At 48.1% G+C, this 24,879-nt stretch overlaps 1 protein-coding gene across 3 annotated transcripts in view; it reads left to right on the top strand.

The window, feature by feature from the left end:
* The window catches only part of ARHGAP35 (Rho GTPase activating protein 35), a 133,797-nt gene extending 111,663 nt beyond the window's left edge, over positions 1-22,134 (top strand). The window contains exons 4-7 of one of the 3 annotated variants that reach the window (XM_063109410.1): positions 6,615-6,692; positions 8,440-8,571; positions 15,768-15,873; positions 17,076-22,134. In XM_063109410.1, the coding sequence (XP_062965480.1) occupies positions 6,615-6,692; positions 8,440-8,571; positions 15,768-15,873; positions 17,076-17,433 (674 nt within the window). In that variant the 3' untranslated portion in view covers positions 17,434-22,134. Of the gene's footprint in view, positions 1-6,614; positions 6,693-8,439; positions 8,572-13,297; positions 13,371-15,767; positions 15,874-17,075 lie in introns of those variants that run through there. The other 2 variants (XM_063109411.1, XM_063109412.1) reach the window with 2 other exon arrangements.
* The last annotated feature ends 2,745 nt before the right edge of the window (positions 22,135-24,879 follow it).

Raw genomic sequence — 24,879 nt, 5'->3', positions numbered from 1 at the left:
GGATGAGCTCTCAGAATAGGCCTTGCCTACTGGCAGGCGCTGCTTTATGCTGTGGACTTGACATAAGGTTATCTCACTTATTCCATTGTTTGATCAGATGAGCAAAGGTCAGGATCAGAATTCAAATCAATGTCTCCTTAACAGCAAAACTTGGGTGCTCATCCACTTGCCAACCTGCTTTCTGCTTAGATCATTAGGATAATAGCTACTAAGTTCTGTACTAAGATCTCATTAAATACATACCACCATGGAGTGAGGTAAAAACTGTTACCTCTGGGCTGGCCCATGGCTCACTCGGGACAGTGTGGTGCTGATAACACCAAGGACACGGGTTCAGATCCCTATATAGGGATGGCCAGTTCGCTCACTTGGGAGAGCGTGGTGCTGACAACACCAAGTCAAGGGTTAAGGTCCCCTTATCGGTCATCTTTTTTAAATAAAAAAAAAGAAAGAAACTTTTATCTCTGTTGTACAGAGAGGAAAATGGAGGCACAGTTGCTTTTGATTTTTACCTAAATCCTCCTCTCCTGCCCTCCATCTTCCATTGAAATGAGGGGTGGGGAGTGCCACAGTGTGGTTCTCAAAAGGAGATACACTGTAGATATACTACTGGTATTTGACCAAAAAAAGGGGGCTTCTTACCCTTCCAGAGAGGTCAGTCCTCCTCAAGACAATTTGAATTTGATGCCTGTATTAGTCCGTTTTTGTTGCTTATAACAAAATACCTGAAACTGGGTGATTTAAAAAGAAAAACAAAATACTGCTTACAGTTTCTGAGGCTGGGAAGCCCAAAGTCCATCCAGTGGTGGCAACAGTGACACGGTGGTCTCACATTGCAAGATGGTGGAAGCAGACAGAGCAGGAGAGAGAAAGAAAGACTTTCCTCTTCTTTAAAGCCCTCAGAGCCACGCCCCTGACCACCATTTTTAATCCATTCACTACTGCACAGTCCTACAATCCAATCACCTAGCAGTCAAGATTTTCCACCCTCCTAATAGTCATGGTGGGGGCTAAGTTTCTAATACATAAAACTTGGGGGACACAATTCAAGCTTCAAGGAGTTTTGAGGAGATGGAATCCAATCCACTACAATGCCCAAGGGAGTTTCCTTCTTTCCCTGAATTTTCAGCACCCTTCCGGCAACTTAGCCTGCCTAAGACGTACCTCTTGGATGCATAAAAGAGGAGAATGGTTTATTAGATGCTTTCAGCCTCAGAAAAGTTGACAAAAATTGTTTTTATTTAAGTCCTGTTTAGTGTGGGGCGTTTCAGAGTACTAGCAGCACCAATTAAATTTTTTTAAAGGACTAAAGTACTGAGTTTTTAAATCTAAATATAGAAAGTAAAAAGTAAGCAAGTCACTGTTTGTCTTGGAGGAAGTATTGATATGTTGCTAGAAAGGAAACTTCGGAGGAACTAAGTCCTGGTGTGAATGAGCAGAGGCAAAGCCTGACATAGCCGACTGCAGGAGGACTTCTGGCCAAGAGCACTGGTGCTGAGAAGGGCTTGCTTGGGATCCAGGAATAAAAACATATTTGGATATTTCAGAAAATCAGGCCCATACCAGGAGATGATTTTCCCTTTTGGTTTCCAAGCTGCTGCGGGGCACCTGTCCATTTTCCCAATGCCTGTGTCCTGCCAAGTGCCACAGTATCTCTCAGGAGCTGGGGCAGTTAAAGGGGTAAAATATGCCAGCTCTCAGCCCATGGGGAGGGCCTCACTGGCTCACAGTGGTGGGCTATCTGTGTCACCAAAGTTTTGAGGACACCAAGCCTGAAAGCTCTGTAAAGGAACGTATCAGCCATGTGGATGGATGCTCAGTAAATATTGATTGAAAGAAAGAAAAAGGTTTCTTTGCTTTTGTGTGCTATAATTTTTTTTTTTTTTTTTTTTTTTTTTTACAAAAATCATACATGGCCATGATTAAAAGATTAAATAATGTATAACAGCTTCCTTACATATAAAAAGTAGCATCAAATGACAGTGAGCCCCCCTGAAAATAAATAAATAAATAAAAAGCAGCAATTATACTTTTTTGAAATGCTTTGTTCCTAAAGTATCTGATATCTATTTTGTCTGGCGTGTTGCCCCCCAATTTTATTGGATCACGGAATTCAGGAGCCAGAGACCTTAGAGGCCTGAGTCATCTTTTAGAGCGGTAGTTCTCAGAGTGCATTTCCCTTACCAGCTGCACCAGCATCACCTGAGAATGTATTAGAAATGCAGGACTGGGGGCTGCAACCTAAAACTCGAGGTGGGGCCCTGGGAGCTGTCCCTTAGGTAATTCTGATGCGTGCTCAATTTTGAGATTTAGTGATTTAGATCATATTAGAAATAGAGTGCAGGTGCTAGAATCAGACAGGGTTCAGATTACATCTGTGCAGCTCAAGTTCTCTAGGTGCATGTTACTTTACCTCTTAGCCTCAGCATTCCCGTCTGTAAAATGGGATTAGTAATAACCTATCTTAAGGAGTTATTTTGAAAATTAATATAGAAATGTGTGGCAAGTCTGGCTGGTTAGTTCAGTTGGTTAGAGCGTGGTATTTATAACACCAAGATCAAGGGTTTGGATCCCCATACTGGCCAGCCGCCGAAAAGAAAAAAGAAAATAAATGCATGACAAGTACTTAGTATTGTGTGTCTCATAAATAGTAAGCATACAATAAAGTGGTTTGTTATCATTATTATTGTTAGCAATCTTCCTAGACCAGATACTAAATCTTTTTAAACAGCATTCCAGTTAGATGGTTATCAGTGAGGAGGGAATTCAAAATTTCTGGCCCATTCCTATGACTGACAGCTGTAGCTATTAATAGTTATTTTATATATTAAGAGAATATTTGCCATCCTGTGATTTCCATTCTTAGTTGTAGCTCTGTTCCCTAGAGCCATTGGTATGAGACTGTTCTACATGGCAGTTGTTCAGATGTTTGAAGGTAGTGACCTTGGCCATTTTGAAGACTTTTTCTTGATCTGTTCTCAAAGATTAACTTAAACATAGAAGATATTTGAAATCAGTACGGCTTTTTTAAAAAAAGAAAGAAGGCTGATAGCCAAGAATATATTTTGGTGAAGTAAATCTTAGGGGCATCTCTGCCTATCAGGAATCTCCAGAGTTTAAGGTTGAGGCTTCTCAGAGGGACTTGGGGGCCTGGAGTAGACATGATGCATGAAGATCACTACTGGTAAGAATTCTTCTTTTTGCTGGCAGGCGTGTGAGCCAGAGTTACCCATTTGCATGTGGGTCCATGGGGACACTTGGTCTTGGCTCATGAGCAAATTGCCGGTGCTCTGTCCGGTGTCCTAGTTCACACCTGTGTTACCAGCCCTCTGTTCTCTAGCAGGCTTCATGGTGTTTGCAGTCTGCTCTCAGGTTTTAGGATTTTTTTTAATTGATGTCTAATTAGTACTTGTGATAAATTGTACTAGCCAAGCAAATGATACCTTTGTAAATTATGCCATGTTGTTGTGTACAGCAGCAGCAGAATTGCTATTTGAAAATGAGATTTCGTAAAATAAACATGTGCCCAGATTACAGGAAATGCCAAATTGATGATTAATTGATGCTCTGGAGCTGGCCTCGTGCTTTCAAATGCTTCCATTTTTGTGATAACTCATCTAGTGGAAGTTTCAGCAGGCCCACACCTCTGATAATTTCCAGATAGCTAGTTTGCAGTTTGTTTTCTGCCATCTGACGCGAGGGCAGGTGGCCATTGGGCAGTGCAGAGGTTTCCTCTGTCCACGCTGAGGGTCAGGGTTACTAGAAGATGATGAATGGCCCGAGGCTGTCAGGATCTTCTGCAGCTCAAGAGTGCATCTCCAGCCTGGGACTCAGGAACTGTGACATTACTACGTTATCAAGGACTTTTTATTAAGCTCCTGCCATTTGTACCATCATTGTCGTTGCATTAGGAAGGGCTGATATTCAGGGAAAGGGAAGAGAACTAGAAAATAGTTGTTTTTTTTTTCAAACTAGCGGGTAAAGACTTGAGCCTGCCAACACATACCCAGGGAGAGCTGCCAAGATTTGAGTGATTTCATTTGTAAGTGAATGATGTATCACCTGAGATGTGAAATAGATAGAAGTTTAGACATGTCTGAGAATAGTTTAGAAAAGTCACTGAGAAAAGAGTTCATGGTAAAATTAATAACTGGTGATGGTGAATGGGGTCTTGACAGCAGTAGGGGACATACCATATCAAAAGCTACCCAGAGGCTAGCCCATGCCTCACTTGGGAGCGTGTGGTGCTGACAACACCAAGTCAAGGGTTAAGATCCCCCTACCAATCATCTTTTTTTAAAAAAGAAAAAAACCTACTCAGGATGCTGAGGGCCAGTGGATATTTCTTCTTGGGGGAAAGACTGTGGTCTGGACCTCAGCCTGGTGGATTAATATGAAGCAGCATAAGCCTGAGCCAGGTATCTCCTGGAACAGTATAGAGTCAGAAGGGTGGCAAAGGCCCTGGACTCAAACGGACCACACTGCCTCTTAGCAGCTGTGTGGTTTGAGGCAAGATACGTCGATTTCCTGAACCTCACTTTTCTCATCTGTTTACTACCTATCCAGTAGCTCTTCCCGTAAGGTGTGGAAGCTAGCTCAGTGCACAGCATAGTGACCACTGAGGTTTGGAAAGTGTCAGAGCTTCTCTCAGAAAAGTATGGCCATGCCAGCTCCTTTGTAACTGTCAGTTGCACAGTGGGATGTCCTTGGAGCTGGCCCATTTAACCCATTTTTCTCTGGGGTGAGAGGTCTGTGTGCAGTGAACAGCTTTTAAGCAAGGGAATTGATAACTTCTGCTCCCATGTTCTTTAGAGTTCACCTGCCACCAGTCTGGGGCCCCAGAAAACAGGCAGGCTGACTGCTCTTATCTTGCAGTGATAGCTGATGTGGGATATTCAGCTCTCAGGAGCCTGACTGACTTCAGGGCCTGGTCGTCAGTCCAGTGTCCACACTGCCTCTGGTGTTCAGTGGTGGCACTTTCTCAGGGCCCCTTCAGCAAGCCAGAGTTACTCAAAACCACAGTCGTCAGAAGGGACCCAGGGTTGCTTTGGCCATGAAATTTCTTCTTGGTTTTCACAGTGACTTCACCATCCTATAGACCTGTGATCTTAGTTGGTACACAGTTGACTTTTACTTCTCTGGGAAGGGAGAATGGACTTGGAAGATAGTTCTTGGAATCTTCTCCAAGCTGAACAGTGTTCCTCTGCTGGGGGGGGGGGTCAGTCTTCCCTTCGCTACTTTATGTTCCTCTCTGTTATTTATTTAATTTTTACTACTTTTTTCCCATACCTTACACTATACCAAATAAGTTCTAAAACAATCACAGAGTTAAATGTTTAAAAACAGATGATAAAAGAACAAGAAGGGAAATATAGACTATCTGATGTACAAATAGGAAAAGCTGTTCTAAGCATAAAAACAAAGGAAGACATCGTGAAGAAAATGACTGGTCTTTAAAACTTAAAATTTTTGAATTTTGTACTTCAAAAAATTCAATAAACAAAATTAGAGGACAGATAACAAAAAAGGAAAAATGTAAATGTGTATACATAACATTAACATAGTTACTTAATATTCAAAGACCTCTTTTGAGTACAAAATGTGAAGAACCACTCCAGTAGGAAAGGTAACAACATGAACAGGAAATTCACAGAGTAAGAAATGCATATTTCCAAGAATTTGTTAAACTTACTGGTTGTCCAAAAAATATAAATGTGGCTTATTTCTAATAGTGAAAGCTTGGAAAAACCTAAATGATTAACAATAGGACTATTTTTTAAGTTATTGTGTACTAAGTGCAAACGATGGGTTAAAATATAGTATTATCTCCATTTTAAAAAATTTAAATGGGGGGCCAGCCAGTGGCTTACTTGGGAGAGCGTGGTGCAGACAACACCAAGTCAAGGGTTAAGATCCCCTTACCAGTCATCATTTAAAAAAAAAAAAAAAAAAGATTTAGGGCCGACCCCGTGGCGCACTCAGGAGAGTGCAGCGCTGGGAGCGCAGCGACGCTCCCTCCGCGGGTTCGGATCCTATATAGGAATGGCCGGTGCACTCACTGGCTGAGTGCCGGTCACGAAAAAGACAAAAAAAAAAAAAAATTTTAAATGGTGGCTTATAGTTAGCTCACTTGGTTAGAGTGTGGTGTTGGTAACACCAAGGTCAAGGGTGGTTTAGATCCCTGTACCAGCCAGCTGCCTAAAAAGAATTAAAATGAAAAATCCAAGAGTACACATCAAAATGTGGACAAAAGTTATCTTTAGCTTATTTCTTGTTTTTTTTGTCTTTTTTGTGACCTGTAAGGGGATCGCAACCCTTGGCTTAGTGTTGTCAGCACCACGCTCTTCCAGGTGAGCCACGGGCCATCCCCTGTCTTTAGCTTCTGTACTTGTATTATTTTAATTTTTACCACAAACAAGTATTTTTAAAATTTTAAGCAAAAAAGAAATTGGGAAGGGAGTGAAGCATTTAGAAAAATCAAAGAGAAACCATGCTTAGCCCTGTTCCTCTCTCATGGTGGGTACCTCATGGAATCTCCCTGGCTTTCCCTATCTTTTCTTCTTTCTCTGCTCTCTAGTTCCTACTCTTAGGACCCCCTGCTTGTTTCTCCTCAGGATTGAGCACAGAAGGCATCTACCGTGTCAGCGGGAACAAGTCGGAGATGGAGAGTCTGCAGAGACAGTTTGATCAAGGTGAGGCATAGCCTGGCCAAGCATTGTAGGCTGGAGTCAGTCAAGGCATTCACAACAGCTGACTGACAGTGGGGCCTCAGGGTGCCCCTGCCACTCACAGACTCAAAGCCAAGAGGTGCTGCCTCAGTGACTGAGAAAAAGACTGCATGTGGCCCCAGTTAGCTTTTCCTCTGTGTTCACACGGCCACAGAAGAGAGGGACCAGGACTTGTCACCAAACAGAAGTACCATCCCTGCCAAGGCTGAGTCTGCCGGGCCACTCCCCTACATTACCTTCCACAAATGCCATTCCAGGTTGTCCTGGCACGTGCCTCATTCACCACTGAAGAGCCTTGCCTCCCTTGGCCATGCAGGCTAGTCACAGGCATATAAAGCAGAATTAGGGTTGAGATGATGATCCTATTTTGCCAGGGCCAGGAGTACTCTCAATCACAACTGCTCTTCTCATGGTGTCCCTGCACAAGAGAAAGCAAAGGGACATTTTGTGATTAGCTGAGGCTTAGGATCCAGACTCCCAAAGCTGAACTCTCAAGAGTTACACTAGCTTATGGTGACTCCCTTCTCCTAAGCCAAGTCAGCTTTGAGAGGCCTAGAGTCAGGCAGCCAGACTCTTTAACTCTTGGAAATGACCACATTGAGAAGAGAAGCCATACCCACCGCAGCCAGAGCAGAAGAACCAGAACAGTAAAAGTTCTCAACTATTAGTGGCCAGGGAGGGAGGCAAGGGAAGGAGCAGAAGGACCAGATGAGCTCATGGCTGGGCCTGAGGAGGCACAGCGGGAGCAGACATCCCACCCACCCACGCATGTGACCATAGCACTTTGCAGCACCACAGTCAGGCTTAGCTAGCTGGCAGTGGACAGAAGTGACTACACAAGAGAGGGAAATAAATGCTAGTCTTGTGGGATAGGAAACGAGGTCAAAATGAGGGTAGAACCCTACATTGGGGGATGCACTTGTATACCTGCAAGAATCTGTAATAGCTTATATCTCCCAAAAATGGGAACCAGTAATGTCCATCAGTAGATGATTTCTTTGTAATCAGGAATGCAATAAAGTATGTAAAGAGAGGCCTGGCCAGTTAGCTCAGTTGGTTAGAGTGTGGTGCTGATAACACCAAGGTCCAGAGTTCAATCCCTGTACCGGCCAGCTGCCCCCCCCCCCAAAAGAAGTATGTAAAGAAAAGGAAAATAAGAGACAGATCATTGGTGCCATTGGCTGGGAGGGGCTAGAGGGAGAAAAATGAGTCTATTTGCCCTACCACCATAGGGGACAACGATGGAGGCAGCAGTCAAGCTGGTCGGTAACATTTTTGTAACCCTCCTGAAAACTAAGCCAGCCTTTTAGGAAAGCCTCCCCGTTTTTATTCTGATGGGGAGGGGAATAGGGAGGAGGTAGCAACTCATCAAAGCCAGGCAAGGGGAGGTGGATGGCATAGAAAGTGAGGGTGGGAGACATGCAACTCCCTTACCCAAAGGGCAGTGGAGGGGGGAACCCAGCAACCTCAGAGAGCAGTGGTGGGTGTCAGCCTATGTCTGTGAATCTCAGAATTTTTTTTAGCAGCACCCAGAGGTGTTATCTCCTCTCCTGTTCCTGCTGATTCTGAATCTCTGCCCAGGCTCCAGACCAGCCGTGGGCAACATCCCCTGGTGCCCAAAGTTTCTCTGGCTTCTCCCGAGACCTGGGTTTTCCTTTTGCTTCTGCCTGGCTTTGATTGGTCTGGCCTTACTCTCCAAAATTCCTTTCAGATCATAACCTGGACTTGGCAGAGAAAGACTTTACAGTGAACACTGTGGCCGGTGCCATGAAGAGCTTTTTCTCAGAACTGCCAGACCCCCTGGTTCCATACAGCATGCAGATTGATTTGGTGGAAGCGCACAGTGAGTACTGTCAGCCCAGTGTGGCTCAGGGGCCCCTGGCAGCACACCAGACTGACCCTGTATTGGGCACGTTGAGGGAGAGGGGGTGTGGTACCATAAGAACAGGTTCTGCCCTTGGAATGACACTCTGGCTCTTAGAGCTGAGGATTGAAGAACAGAAGGAAAAGGGACTAACCAGATAACACCAAAGGAACTTGCAAATCAGGCCCCTAACTTTATAGACCATAGGTGCTTATCTGAGGGTTTTACCAAGAGAGTTGCAGATTTCACCCAAAACTTTGTCCGTTAAGAGCATCATTTGGTGACAAGCTTAGTACTTGTGGCCAACTTAACCTTCTTTGCCTTTTGGTTTCCTACCGTTGTTACTATCCCTACTCCTGTTGGTGAAATGAGATGAGGAAAGGTCTGGAGGCGAGACCTGTTTAGTAATAGGTTTTACTTTCCTTTCCCCCTTTCTTACTTCTCTTCTCCCACCTCTCATATAAAGAATTTAACATATGGTCTTAGGCCATACAGCCTCTTAGGAAGCCAGCCTCTAGAGGGAAAAGGACAGTTCCAATGGCCCAGGTCAGGTGATCACTTTGCACTGTAGCAGATTAGCACCTCTGGTTTTAATGGGGACCTCTGTGTGCCATCTCGCCTGCCTTATCAGCTCTTTCTCTCCTGGCCTCCCTCTCTGGAGGTGTTTATCCATCCGTATGGGTGAACCTTCTCACTGACCAGCCTTTCCCTGGACTTTTTGTAATGCCACAGAGGGGGCCTGACCTCTCAGAGCTTCCCACATATGGAACTTAGTACCTTTTTTAGCCAGAGGCAGCCTTCCTACTTTTCACCTTTGGTGGGCCAAGACCCAGAAGCAGCCGTTGCTGTGCAGCCGCAGAGGGGATTGTCTTTGCCAGCTACCCAGAGATCACAGCCACCCAATGTTTCAGTGACCAGTGGGTGGGAAAGAGAAAAGGAGATGTGTTCCTCAGGCCATGGGGCATTAGTCTCATCTTGGCACTGCCCAACTCAAAAGAGGGAGTTTTAAACAAGCACAATTTATTCCCAAGGCTGATAGTGTGGGCAAAAATTTTAGAGAAATTACATATCAGCATGTCTCCGAGTCCTGGTAACAGACTCTTAGTGGCTTCTAAGGGAAACGGATGCAGAGGAAACCCATGCCTGAACTGTGGAGGTGCCCCTGTCAGATCCTGAATGTTGCCGGGGCTGTAGGGCCTCCAGGGTTACCTTTCCATAGTCTGCATTTCCCATGATGTTTGTTTCTGCAACCTGGGTGCCGCTTTCACCTTATTCTGTCTACAGTCTTAGCTTATTGGAATTGTTCACACCTCCTAACCTTGTCTGAGCCCACCAGGGATGGGACAGGAGTGCATAGTACTTGTGGGACTGTCATAGGGTTGCCTGGCCTTCTTTCCCATCTGACTTCTAAAGAACAGGAGTCAGCATTTCTCCAGGTTAGTTAGGGAGTGGGGACAGTTCCTGATCCTCCCATCCAAAGATATTGTCCAGCAATTCCAGGCTGGCCCACATGTTAAATGCACAGGAAATCTCTTTCTGGAGCTAGATTTCTTTCAACCTAAGCCTGTTTCTAAGAGGGATTTAGGAAGAGAGGAAGGTGTGGACTGGTACCCAGCTTGGTGGAAGCCAGGGATTCCTGTTTGCATTTGTCTTGACTTGGCGCCATCTAGAGGCGTGTAGAATCCCGGCACCTGACAGAATCCCATTGTTTCTGCGAGGACTGCTGATGTAGCACCTTTTTGTCTTTGGAGGTGGGGGACAGGAGAGGGAATCAGCTGCCCTTGCTACAGCAGCTTTCATCCGGCTTCTGATGCTGAGGAGGTGGCCTCTTGCTGCTGCTGCTGCTGCTGCTGCTGCTGCTGCTACAGCAGCAGCCTAGAGAAGGGTGGAGGTTTTCCGCTTCCTCTTCCATTGTGTGTTTCCTGTGGCCCACACTAGTCAGCTGGGGCTCCGTTGTCTTGAACCTAGTAGAAGGGGGTGGAGAAGGAATATATCTCGCTGACATGGCACCTCTCACAGCCAAAGCAGTTGAGTGAAGAGTGGGGCTGTGTGTGTTGGGGGTGGGTTTAACTGAGCCAGAAATACCAGGCAGTGCAAAAGTTAGTGTTAAGGGACATTGTGGAATGAAGATTGGCTTGCCCTGAAGTAGCTGTTCCCAGATTGCCTGGGTTTCCATAGCAACATCAACTTGACCAGCTCTTTCCACTTACTACCTAAGAGCAGTTAAAACGTCTCTGTGCGTTGAGGCCTTGGAACTGGTTTCAGATCCCATCACAACAATAAAGTCACTATCAAATTGTTTTGCTGTCTCCAGAATTTTGTAATATTGAACATTGCTGAAAATGTGCCCACAAAATAGACATTTTTTTGATTATTTACCAGTTATCTTCCTACCACGTTCAAGGTGATGTGTGGGAGATTCAGAAATGAATAGCAGCAACAACCATAGTGCACGTTGATTGTGTGCTTGCATTTGCCTGTCTTGGCTTTCTGCTTGGCGTTTGATTTACATGGTTCATCTTTATTAGTTCTCACAATAACCTTTGAGATAGATAGTGTTATATCACCATTTCATAAAGGAGAAAACTGAGTCTCTCAGAGGTGATGCAACTTGTCCAGGGTCACTCCATCAGGGAGTAGCATGCCGGGGCTTGAGTCTCTGCCCTCCCTGGGTGCGCATTGAAATTACCTGTTAACAAGATAAAGCTCTGAGCTGGAAGTGCAGAAATCACAGTGAGGAGGGAGTAAGGAAGAAGGCTTCATGGGAGAGGTGGCACCTGAACTGTGATGTCAGGAACGGCCAGGATTTCAGGAGGCAGAGAAAAAGGCTTTGTATTGCCCGTTTCATCTTATCCTCACACCCCACCCCAGCCTTCAAGAATTGTTCTTGCCCTATATCTTTTTTTCTCTTACAACACTCTCGTCCCCTAACTATCTGGAATCCCTTCAGACCAGCCAGTCCCCACAGGGCCTGTCTTAGGGCTTTTGTACTAGAAGGGGTCCTAGATCTGGCTCTGTCTCAGTCCAGAGGTTGCGGGACTACCAACCTGTGGCTCCAAGATCCTCATTGAGCCCCCATAACTGCTCATAAAATTCAGTCTTTTTAATCTAGAGAGAAGACAAGTAGTTTTCCTCAGATTGTCAAAGGGATGTATGACCCATAAAAAGTCAGGATGCCAGCTTATCTTCTTACCCTTCCCAGTCGACAGATGAGACAAGTGAGGCCACTGATACAAACAACTGACTGCCAAGGTCATCAGGCAGACAGGTCTTGAGGATCTTTGGGTTTTTGTTCACAAGCTGCCCTTGAAATTGCTGATTCTGGGATCCTACCTTCCTCTTGTCTGTCCAGATAGCTGCTTAAGGGTACAGGTGTGTTCCTCGCATCCAAGCATGGGATTTATTAATTGCACAGATATGAGTATGTGCCAAGCCGTATATGGACAGGGACAGATGACAGTGGACAGACAAGACAGTCCCTATCTCAGTCTGATGGGGCAGGATACATTGAACAGGTTATTGTAAGTTCATGCCTCCAGAAGAGGGATAGCCTGAATTTTCCATTCTGGGCCAAGCAGAGTGAGAGTTTGACCTTGGAGTTGTTTACTACGGGGGGGGGGGGGGGGGGGGGGTTGCACAATGGGTGTGCCTGCATACATTGCTGAAAGGGTGTGACTTTGAGCCAGGCTTTTTCCTTTTCTGGTGGTACAGGTGTGCAGGGTGGTCAAAAGCTATCAGGGATTTTCCTCCTGGCACTAGTTGGCAGCTGCAGATCCAAGCCCAGAGTTTTGGTTGGCAGCCTGGGTTCCAGAGATGGCAAGCAGAGTGGTACAGCCGGGACAGGAACATTGTTTGGGATCGGGGTCCCTGTCACCAATTTGTGTGACCTTGGGCCAGTATTTTTACTTTTTTGAACTCTGGTTTATCTGTGCTGTGAGAGGTGTGCTAGTCTCTAAGGTCCTCTGTGGCCTCTGGCTGTCTCCTCCTCTTTCTTGGTGTCTGAGTTCTTGGGTCTCAGTTGTTCTAAATTGCCTAGTGTGTGTCCAGACTGTGTCTTGGTTCAACTGGCCCATAAATGCCTCCCCTGAACCTTTCTTGCTGTCTCAGTTAGGGGTCAAAAGTATGGTGTCATAGCCAGTGAGGCCTGTGCCCTAGGGCCCCCAACCCCAAACCCTTTCCTTTCAAAAAGGATTACTGAAGTTGGAGAGGGCACTCTGTAGCACAAAGGAAGGCAGGGATCTACAGCACATGGGCTGAGCTAAGAGACGGCCTGGGGTTCCATCCCACCTTTCCCATCACCAGCCTCGTGGCCATGACTTGCCTCTTGGGTGGGTTTCTCAGCCAGCACATGGGGTAAAGCCCAACCGCACCTTGCACTTGTGATAAGGGCTGCATGAAGAACAACTGTGAAATTGTCCTGCCAGCATTCCAGTTGGCTCAGTTGGTTAGAGCACAGCCTTGTAACACCAAGGTCAAGGGTTCGGTTCCCCTTATCAGCCAACTGCCCCCCCCAAAAAAAAAAGAAAAAAAAAACAGATGTAAGAACTTGCTGGTGTCTTCACTGTGTGGAAAGCCTGCCAGTTGATCCTGGAGTAGGTCCCTCAGCAAGAAGGCACAGATGGGGTGTGGGGGTGAGCTTTGCTCGAGGGAGGAGGTAAATGGGGTTGAATCAAGAGGCCATCAACGAGATCCACCTTGTTTTTAGCGTAACAGCCACAGGGCCGGGCTTTAAGAGAGGAGTCCCGCTGCTCTCCTTGATGTCCTGCCTCCTTCCCAGCTCTCCAGTATTTTCTCAATACTCACGAACACCTGGACCAAGCAGTTAGTGGGGGTACAGGAGAGAAAGTGCAAGGGGATTGGCCATCTAGGTGAGTGTTGCATAGAGAAGGGGAGGCTTGCATTCTTGAGGATGGTCCACGAATTATTATCAAAGCAGGCTGGATAACTCCCACCCTTGCCCCTCCCCTGCCCCCTAAGGGAGAAAGAAAGGAAATGTCTTGCTGTTCATTGGATAGGAAGGGGAGAGGGCAACCCCACAGACAGTGGCTGAGAGGATGGGGTGAGACTCAGCTCTTATGTAAAGGTGCTGCCACTGGAGTGCCTAATTAAAACAAACACAGCTGTGTTTGTGTCATGCAGGCACCTACAGAGAGACCTGTGCACTGCTTGCATCTGGAAGGGGAGCATGGTTATTTTATTAAGTGAAACTCTGAGCCATGCACATGCTTTTCATGCTTTCTAATACAATCTCCCACTCTCCCTACAGCAGCTTACTTTTTTTGAGTAAACTTTGTATTGATATATAACAGTAAAGGGCTTTAAAACTCAAGGCCATAGATAGAGTGCCCATGAGGTTGAACCCAAATTAATCTTGGGTTCAGAGAAATGAAGCTGATCATAGCCCCAAATTATTGATTTCTATGGATTTTTAGTCATTTTCTAACAGACAAATGTTACCAAACCACTCCTTTTATCAAGTCGTATTCTCAAGTCCAACACTTGGTTCCACCCTCGTTAGCCTGCCCAGGAAATCTTGAGCTCTGTCTGCCATCTTTGCAGCCTCCCCTTCCACCGATTTCTTGCAAGTCGCACTAGCTCCCAGGTGCTTATGACCGTGAGCTCTTCATTTAATTGCCTGGTGAGGGAGGTACTGTCATCAGCCCCTTTTACAGAGAAGGAGGCTGACACTCAGGTGTCACTTGCCCAAGATCAAACAACTGGTACCCAGGACCACCTGAGTTGGGGTTTGGGCTCTGAACCACTACACAGCCTTTCTCCCTGCCCAGCCCTCTCCCCACTGACATTCTATCTGTCCTCCCAAGCCCAGCTCTCACCAGGCTCCTCATACAACTCCCCCACCTGTGACTCTGTAGGCATGTCACCTGCTACAGAGGTTCTTAACTAGGAAGCCATGGGCTTCCTAAAAAATACATGGTTTGAAGAGACCATGAACCCCAAGGAATTGTATGTAGTAATGTACATGTGTATATCTGTGGGAAGAGGGTCCAGAGCTTCTATCCATCTTAAAGGAGCCCATGCCCCCAAGCCAGTTAAGAACCATAGTAGTTTTTAACAAACTCCCTATCCATCTACCCCCACAACCACCAGTTGTGATATAACTGCCTTCATGGAACCCTCCTGTAGTTTTTCTGAGCCCTCGAGTCCTAGAGATACCTTTCAGTCCAAGAAGTAGCCATAGGGATATCTTGGCCAACTGTGACTGCAAATGGGCCCTGACTATTTTTGCCTCACCAGTCTGGGCCGCCTCTCCCAGCCACAGCAGGCCAGGCCCGCTCAGGGAGGGAGAGCCAGGACACCAGGGTGCCCAGTAGTCACTGTTTCAGCTCTACAGCCAGTTGGGCAGCGTTTGATTCCCAGCTTTGTGACCTCTCTGGGCCTCAGATTCCTCATCCTCAAAATGGGGTGATAACAGTCCCTGCCTCAAAGGGTTGTGAGGACTAACTGAACTGGGCCTGGCATGGGGTACACACTTAACTTGGGGCAGTTTGTTTTCCCCCTCCCAGGACATTAAGATTCCACAATGGGCAAAGTGTGGGTGTCAGTGGGGTGAAGGAGGTGCAGTCCTTTTGGTGAACTGCATAAGAATCCTCCCACTGTTTCCATCAGCTCCTCCAACAGGGAGATGTGTGGAGGATCCCTGTGTCTCTAGGAAAAGGACAGAGCCCTGTTCTTATGACAGACTCCTTCTCTAGATGGTCTGTTGGCGTGGGTGGGTGGCAGTGCTCGCCCGTCTGGTCAGGAAGCAAGCAAGCTTTTTGCATCAGGGTGCCTGTCTCCATGGGCAACCGGATGAGCAAAGAATGGTGTTCTTTATGGTGAAGTCTCTCTGGATTGTTCCATCTCGGGTTGTGGGGGCCAAGAAGCCCAAGCATACAGGGCTGCCCTTCAGTAGGAACCTGGGACCCAGCAATTGGCCTGGTCCCTGAGCCTATGCCCCTGCCAGGTGTGTGGCCTTGGACACAGGCATTGGGGAAAAGAATGGGCACGGCCTTGTCCAAAAGCCCTAAGGTTGCCCCTCAGGGAAGGCCCACCACAGAGCACGCCCTCAGACAGCCGCCAGCCCACCGGCTCCACCAACTGCCCAGTATCTGCTTTGAGCCACAGAACACCCACGAGCCTCAGCCATGAGAGTCTTTGATTTTCTCTCTCCTCAGAAATCAACGACCGGGAGCAGAAGTTACATGCCCTTAAGGAGGTATTAAAGAAATTTCCAAAGGAAAACCATGAAGTCTTCAAATATGTCATCTCTCACCTAAACAAGTAGGTTGCAGGGCTTTCATGTTAGTTTTTCCTCCATTGAAATATTAACAGCCAGAGTCAGTTAGCAGCATAATTAGGCTGACCAAGAGTCCACCCTCAGCCTGGCACCAGTGTCAGGCCCCAGCCTGCAGCAGGTCAGTGGTCTGCCTAGGGGGTGCTGGTTGGCTTCCTCAGTGGGGGCTGGATCACTTATGAGAAGAATCCTGGCCTCTTGGCTCATCCTCAGGTTCCGTCCTGATTCTGTCTAAGAGAAGCCCACGTGGCCCCAAGTGTGCTCAATACCAGATAGTGCACGTAGCTTTGGCTGGGCTTGCAGGACCCTGTTTTAACCCCCCAAGCTAACAGAGAGGGAAGATCCTCTGGTTGGTGCAGATGCCTTCTAAAATCTGCTCTTGAACTAAAAAAACCCAAGAGCCTCCCAAAGTTCTCTCTCCAACATTCATATTTCCCAGCTGGTGTGTGACAAGATACTGTGCCAAGGAGGTGTGCTGTGGAAAACAGCAAACCTGGATCAAGCGAGTGCAGGCCACTGCAGTCAGGAAGGCTGTTTTCCTGAGTGTTTCCAAAATTCATGCGTAGAATAGGTTTCTTGGCAAAGTAGTATTCTCTTTTTTTTTTTTTTTAAAGATGACCGATAAGGGGATCTTAACCCTTGACTTGGTGTTGTCAGCACCACACTCTCCAAAGTGAGCTAACCGGCCATTCCTATACAGGGATCCGAACCCGTGGCCTTGGTGTTATCAGCACCACACTCTCCCGAGTGAGCCATAGGCTGGCCCTGGCAAAGTGGTATTCTGTGGAGCTCTAACTTGGGACACATACACACAGACTCCCTCTCTCTCTGCATAGCCAGAGCATTGTCACCCACTTTGGTTGTTGGGCGAGTGAGTCCCTGAGGTGGTCTGTCCCACCACCGGAGATTTGCCATGTGCCAGGGCCTCCATGCAGCTCCTCAGGGACTTGCCATGTGGCACCACAGGGGCAGAGAAGAATGGGCATAGAGGGGCTCAGCGTGGACTCCCAGTCCAGTGGGGGCACAGAGAACTGTGCATGGGCCTTTTCTGCTCACAGCAGCAGCTCCAGGTTCATAGGCTGAGATGGGCAGGCAGGGAAAGCATCCTGGGTAACGATGACTGTGTGTACATGTGGGACAAGGCAGGGGCCCTGTGGAGCCCTGACCATGAGCTTGGTTTCACCTGCAGAGTCAGCCACAACAACAAGGTGAATCTCATGACCAGCGAGAACCTCTCCATCTGCTTCTGGCCCACCTTGATGAGACCCGACTTTAGCACCATGGATGCGCTCACGGCCACACGCACCTACCAGACAATCATTGAACTCTTCATCCAGCAGTGCCCCTTCTTCTTCTACAATCGTCCCATCAGTGAGCCTCCTGGCGCCGTGCCCAGCTCCCCCTCGACCGTGGCTTCCACTGTCCCCTTCCTCACCTCCACACCTGTCACAAGTCAGCCATCACCGCCCCAGTCCCCTCCACCCACCCCTCAGTCCCCAATGCAGCCACTGCTCCCCTCCCAGCTTCAAGCTGAACACACGCTGTGAGCCACCAAGGCCTGGGGCGAAAGGAGAACTGGTCGCTATTTGACTAGGTGGCATTTGGCCTTGAACAAAACCAAGTCCACTGGGGCAGAGGCAGGGGAGTGTCCCTCTCCCCTACCACCTTCTCAAGACCTCAGCAGTGGCACCAGCCAATGGTTTACCCCAGGCTTAGCTGTCAGGCCCTGAGCCCAGCACTACCGACCTGGGGCTACCTGTAGGCAGCAGCCGTGAGGCCCTGCCCTTTGACTTGGACCCCTTTAAGGACTGAACTAGTCAGGCAGCAGCCCAGTCCCCTCCACACGTTCCCTGCTCCCTGGACCACTTCCCCCTCCTGCCCGCCTGTCTACGCACACCAGCCTCAGGGCGCCTGCCCCCTGCTTGTACAGAGCCCATTATTGAGACAGTGCCCTAGCCTTTGCTAGGGGAGAAGAATGTTCTGAGATTCAGGCCTGCCCCGGGGCAGGCTGGCAACCCCTGAAGAGAACACATCCCGTCCATTTTGTCCACCTTCCATATCTGCACACACACACCTGGATTGTGGACAGGGGCACAAGGACAGCCTGGCTAGCAATCTCGGGAACACATAGGCCATGGCTCTGCCACCCCAGGGCACATCCATGCTGAGGCCATTTGCCTGGCAGATCAGAACGTCGGGAGGATAGCTTTGTGCTCAGATCAAGAGAGTGCAACTTCTCCACCCCACTCCTCCCACTTCACGGGCTGCCGGATACATTCCCTTTAAAACAAAGGAACACTGGAAGAAAAATGGAAAAATCCCTCCAATAATTAAGAGAAAAAGGAAGAAACTACAGGAAGAAAACTACAGACCTCAAGATTTCACTTTCCTCCCACCTCTGCTGGGAGACTAACAGTGGAGGTAGCTCTTGTCTTTGTAACAGCAAAACAAGGATTCCCAGGACAGTAGCCTGAGAGCCTGTTGGGGTCCCACTTAGGTCCTGTCACCAGATCCCCCTTTCCCCAAGAAGACGGTTCAAGCTCTTGGTAGGGAGAGCTGGGCAGACCAGCCTCGATCCTGGGCTGCTCCACAACACACTACATTGCTATAAAAACACTACTCTTATGTGCGTGCACGTGTATGTAGGGGTGGGAATAGCTGGAGGGTGCCAGGTGCACTTGGGGTTTGGGTTAGTGTTTGGTGTTGAAGTGGAATCATTTCATCCGAGGCTGTGGAATGCTGCCAACAGTGGTGTCTGCAGGATGTGGGCCAGATGGGGGGTACTTTGAAGGAATGACAGCCTGCTGGTGCCCTTGCAGGGTCATCCTTCATGATCCTGGGGCCAGCAGGGCCCAGAGAAGCTCAGTACACAGAGGCACCAATCCTGCCTGTTACCACCATTTGCCCTGGCCTGGCCTTTCTACTCACCCCACCTCTGCCCCCAAGCACAGCAGCCCTGCTAGGCTGCTGCAAACAGTGGCTGCCCCTACTCCCGAAGTTTTCATCCTCGTGGCTGGGCCATGGCCTCTGCAGCCAGGAAGCCTGACACTAAGGTACCCTGGGTGTCGGAGGAGTGGGGTAGAGAGGGCCCCACACCACGCAGTTCTCGGGTCTCATTGCACTTTAAGAAACTGCATCTGTGGTATGTTCCCAGGGGGCCCAACAAAATAGTAGATGCCTCCAGACAGTGTCCTGCCGCCCCCAGACTAAATGCTTCCCTTTGGCTGTTGAAGGGTGGAGTGGGCCCTGTTGCTCACTGAGTTCTTCTCGTTAAGGATAAGCTGGCTGTCTTACTGTCTCTCCTTCTTGATGGAAAAATAAGGTGCAGGGAAACACTGAATTACCCCTGCAAGTTTTACCACCTCTTAAAGAATACAAATCAAAAAACAAGCCCAAGGTACATACGTATTTATGTAAATGTTGGGTGATGGCTCTTTTTTTCCCCTTCTGCTGGATCTGTACCTGGTGCCCCAGGGTTGGCTGGAAGGTGATGTTTCGACTGAGGTTGGTAGACACTTCTCTGGCTGTTGAACTCCCCCAGCCCTGAGCCCCAGGCAGATAAGGAAATTGCTCCTTTAATTAATCCCTCTGCCTTTTTCTAGGTCATGTTCATCCAGTCCGCTCTTCAAGGAATTGGAAATAGAACAGAAACCATGGGGGTGGCCTGGGGCCATCTCATGTAAACAGAAGTAAAAAGTAGCCCATCTCCTCCCACTGCTAAGTCTTAACACAGCCCCACCTTTGTGCTCTCATCTGTGAGACTGCACAGCCATGTGCATCGTTGGTGGTTTCTCCCAGTTGGGGGTGGGGGAACAGGAAGAGGCAGTGAGGAGGAATACCTGTGCTTTGTACTCTCACCTTTGCAAAAGTACCAGAAACCAGGCTTAGTTGTGGGGGGGGGGGTACCTCCAGCCCCACAGTGCTCCCTGCCAATCAGTGTGGGCAGCAGCCAAGGCCTCTTCACACACCGTCCACCTGCCTCAGGTCCTCTGAGGGCTTTAGAGGTGGGCAGATGGAGACTGTGGTGGCTCATGCCCCAAGAGGGCCACCATTCCACAAAGCTCCAAGGGTTCCTCTTATTTCTGTTTGCTAACTCTTCAGCCTCTTATTTTCTGCTCCATTTTATTTGAGTGGGCATTGCCAGTACTGGCAGTACTGGGCCCTGAATTTCACCTTCCAGTCAAGGTAGCATTCAGACCATATGGGCACTCGGACAGGACCCACAAAGGAAAAAGCACCTGGAGGTTTGTTGGGACATACTGACCTTAAACAGAATGCTGTCTAGCCCTTGCTTTCACCCAGGGCTTTAAGCTCTGGGAAGTGCTTTCACAGATGATTCTTGCGTGAGCTGCACATAGCTCTCAGGAGTGGGTGGCAGGCATCTCCTTGTCCAAAATGGGTAAGCTGTGCACCCCTGCCCAGCAAGAGTGTAGACACTATGTTCGATAGAAATGAACAGCCCTTGATGGTAAGCTTAAGACATTCTGGTTTAGTGACATCTGATGCCTATACAGAGGGAGATGACCCAAGGTTAGGTGGCCTGGCTCATGAATTTGCATGGAATTCCTGGCTTGTGTCTCCACGTTTATCTGCATTCTGTCACGCCTCTCTTCCCATTGCTTGACACTGCAAGGAGATCAGGAGAGACTTGGTGCTTCTGCTTCCTGTGCTCTCCCCACCCAGCCCCTTGGTTTTTCTTCCTGCCTAAGGCAGGAAGCATGCTGCTGGGTGAGACTCTTCTGGTATAATGTGTTTGTCTTTGCCACAGCGGACAGAGGGTGACATCATGGGAGCAGCTCGCTGGCCAGAAGGGAATGGGGGCTCACCCTCCCTCCCCTTCCCTGTGCCTCAGCGCCTCCTGGTCTTGGGGGAGGGAGGCCTTGAGGCTAGAGTCCCCTCAGCATAGACTCCCCTAAGTCACTAGACATTTTGGCCTCACACACACCCTCAAAACTTGACAGCGGACTATCTGCAGCATCTTGTCATCAAGTCATCTTTAGCTGTGCTCCTCTCCCCTCCCCTCCAGTGAGAAGAACCGCACTGCACTGGGGCATCGGCTAGAAAAAGTACGTGCGGTGGTCTAGGAAGGCTTCTGCCACAGAGAGCTGGTTTTGTGAGTGGCTTTTTTGCAAGGGGGAAGCTGTAGGGATTTGGGTAAGTTGCCGGGGGACCAGGGTCACTAGCTCCATAATTCTCACGTACACTAGTAGGGGTGGTATCCCTAGGTCTGTGTCCAGGTCAAAAGTGGCATAGAAAAGGGCTGGGACAGGGGTGGCCTTTGACCTTGGCCTGGAGGGGGCGTACAGCTTGTGGAGCACTGCTTGGGAGCATTGCTGACTGCATGCAGTGGGCCAAGGAGCCCCCTGTGCACCTGTTGCTTGGCAGCGTTTAGGTAAGGGAGGATGAACTCGGTCACCTCCAGGACTGTGCTAACTTGGAAAAGGCCTGCCTTGGGGCCTAGGGGATGGGCTCAGGGAAGGCCTTCTCTAAGGTCCTGTGGAGTGGATTCTTCCCTTCTCCCAGAGCCATCTCAGCAACCGCCTGCCTGTGGGCTCCTTCCCAGCAGACCCCGCTGGCAGACTCAGACACAGCAGTGATGCTACACTTTCAGTGTACTGGTGACAGGGCGTAAGTTATTGTTTGCATTAAAAAGAATCATGTCCCTGTGTACATTTTAAAAAGAAATGTTTCAGAATTGTATGGGAATAAAACTTGTTTGAAAATTTGGAATAGTGCTGCTGCCAGCTTATTTTTCTGGTACTTGTATTTTCACATGTTAAATGATCTTTATATATGTTGAATTAACAAATATTTTGAGTTTCCTAAGAAAAACAAAAACATATTAATGGTATTGAAATGTGTTAGTAGTCTGGCTGTGTGCCCAAAATTCTGTTTCACAGCAAAAGTGACGAACTGTATGTAAGAAAGTATAACAGTTATTTCTTTGTATTTTAGGGGCTTTAACCAGAACATCCTCTAGTTGGTCTTAGGAATGTTTGCTTAATTTCCAGACTTCTTTTTTTAAACACATCGTGGGATTTTTGAGGCTCCAACCTGATTAGTGCATGGTCAGCCCTCAGTAAGGCTGAGGCATCTCTGATGGAGGTGTTTTTGTTTGGTTTTGTTTTTTAAAATCATGTATTTGCTACAAAGTATTGTACTTGTCTCAATGGGAATGGTGTAAAAAACTGAAAAGGCCTTATGTGACATGTATCATAGTTAATAAATCAATCTTGTAAAAAAGCAAACCTGAGAGAAATGAAAAGGGCCCCTCCTCCTGGGCTGCAGCCCCTGCCGAGCACACCCTCAGCGAGCAAGGCCCGCAGGCTCCTGCCCCTAGTTCAGCGCTACTCCAGCGTCCCCCAGGGCAACCCAAGCCAAAGATCTCTGGGTCCCATGGTGGCCCCAGGAGAAGAGGCGCTCCAGGAGAGCCTAGCTGCCGGCTGAGCTGGCACCTCCCACCTCCGTTCCACACTGCTGCGAGGAGCCCTCTGCAAGTGCAGGACCTGCTTCCCTCGCGGGTCTTTCCTCTAGCACGGTGATCTACTTCCCGAATTCTCATTATTCCTGCAGTTTCTTCCAGGTCGTTATCCAGAGCACTGTTCACAGGCCCCTATGGCCACAGGGACCCAGCTGGCCGCAGGTGTACCAGGATCGGCAGCTGCTGTTCTTCCCTCCCGCTCCCCATTGTCCTAGATGAGGCTGCACCAGTGGCGCTGTGAGTCAGATGTCAGCATTTGCTTCCTGGACAGCGGAGGAATAGGTGTGTGGACTTCTGAGAGTTCCAGGGACAGGGTAATGAGTAGGTCTCATTGCCAGGAAGCGACAGACTTAGGGCCCTTCTCTCCAAGGGAGGGGTAGGGCTGAAGTTTATAGAGAGGGAAGATCCCAAGGCCAGACATCGCCCCCATGCTGGCGCTGGCATCAGAGACCCAGGCTCCAGCAAAGGATGTCCTCATCGGAGTTAACCACTATCACCATTATCCAGAACAGTGCCTCCAGGGGTGGGGGTTGGCTACCTCCAAAGAAGCCTTACCACCAAAAATAAATCATCTCTTCCCACCCCACAAAATATCTCTGTTGAGAGCACCTCCCTCTTTCCAGTCACCCAGGCTCAAATCTGCCCTATCCCCTGCTCCCTCCTTATCCTTTATTGCTTCATATTAATTGAACAATTTCTCTCTCAGAGGTATTCAATTAAAGAATTTGTCCCTGGATATTTGTACTAAAACATACTAAAACCAAAAGTCAAAACATATTTAGTTAACAAGAAATTGTTCTGATATATGCAGTAAGTGGAATTGAAAGCACTGTTTCCAAATCAATCTCGCCACATAAATTCAGGCAATTATGAGTCCAACTTATCATGATGGACTCCTCATGATCTTGCAAATTGCTTTACATTTGCTCCAGTAGGACTCAGTGTTTGGGGTATGCATGCCAAGAGGTGACACAAAACAGCAATTGGGATCATTATGTTTAACCTGAGCATGTTGGAAAGCAAGGAGAGTGAATGTTACTATATGCAGCCCATGAATCAGAGTAAATGATAAAACCAGGCTGAACTGTGCGTTGCAAAATTGGCAGAATTGCTAGCCAGTTAGCTCAGTTGAGTAGAATGCAGCCTTGTAACACCAAGGTCACAGGTTCGGTTCCCTGTACTGGCCAGCTGCCAAAAAAGAAAACGTTTGGGCAGAAGAGTTGCCAGCAATTTCCAAATAACCAATAGCTGATCAGTAGGTAGTATCTGTGCCACCAAAAATCCATATTTCCCTCTCTGGAGCAGGGCCAAGGTGATACTTGAGTTTATGGCTAAACCCGCAGGGACAAATTGATCAATTGTACAATCAATCGAATTTGACCGGGAGGGCCAAATCGTTCAGTTGATCCATTGCTTCTAAGCTCCCTACATCACCTCTCAAATGTCACTTGTAGCCATTACCCTTCTGTTCTCTCTGCTTTCATTCTAGCACAGGCCTTAATTCAAGCTCATCTAGACTCTGATAGAAATCCCACACCTTAAATGGCCTCCCTGCAGTTGATCTTGCCCCTTTGTCTTACCTATGGCAAAAGTGGGAACTATTCAACATACAAGATATCTATTTTTCCACCTGTGCCCATAGCAGACATGACTCTTTGATCACAGCACTGCCACAGAGCTCAGGATCTACTTGCCTCTCCAGGCAGCCACTACCAACCAATAGGAGCTGGGACCATTTGCCACAAACAGCCTTCTCAGCTGGGCAGTCACTCAAACATAGGTGCCTGCTGTGCACCAGACCTTTTAACATCTATGTAGGGACCCCACACTCTGGACCCAACCTGCTTTTCTCTCCCACTGCTCTTTCCGACTTCTGACATCAGTCAGAACCAGTCTACTTCTTTGAGTGCAGTTGGTAGCTTCCTGCATCCAGATCTTTGCTTTGTGCAGTTCCCTCTGCCTGGAATTCCTTCCATCTATCCTCCCCCAAACCTCAGCTCTGTCCATCAGATCGTAGCCTGTCCAAAATCAGTCTTCCCATAGAAATTCCCTGACCCTTTTCACATATGGATTTACCCAACATCTGTTATTTACCTATTGTGGGAATTTATGTGAATACCCATGAGAGCTTCATTTCTCTTTTTTTTTCATTAAAATCTACCACTCCCAGTATACAGTTAGTACTCGACATGTGAACTGACAGAAACCTGTCTTTTTCTTTAGCTCTTTATGTTCAGGTCTGTGTCATTATACACTTGTACCTCTCAGCTGCCATCCACTGAAGCTGAGAGCTTTGGGAGGCAGGTTCTGTGGCTCCCCATGTGCCTTCCTGGGATGCCCAACAAGGTGCTGTGTGCATGGCAGGCCCTCAGTTTGTAGGACTCAGTAGTCTGAACCTTGCCCTTGGCTTGAGGCCTCATCTATAAGCCCACCTCCCCCACGTGACTCCAGCCCAGATTTCCACTCCAAGTGCCACAACTCATATCCACCTACCTGTGCAACTCCACTTGGG

Source organism: Cynocephalus volans, chromosome 10 (genome assembly GCF_027409185.1).
Source record: "Cynocephalus volans isolate mCynVol1 chromosome 10, mCynVol1.pri, whole genome shotgun sequence".
NCBI lineage: Eukaryota > Metazoa > Chordata > Mammalia > Dermoptera > Cynocephalidae > Cynocephalus > Cynocephalus volans.
Note: the sequence above shows the minus strand (reverse complement) of the source record. Positions and strands in the feature narration are given on the sequence as shown.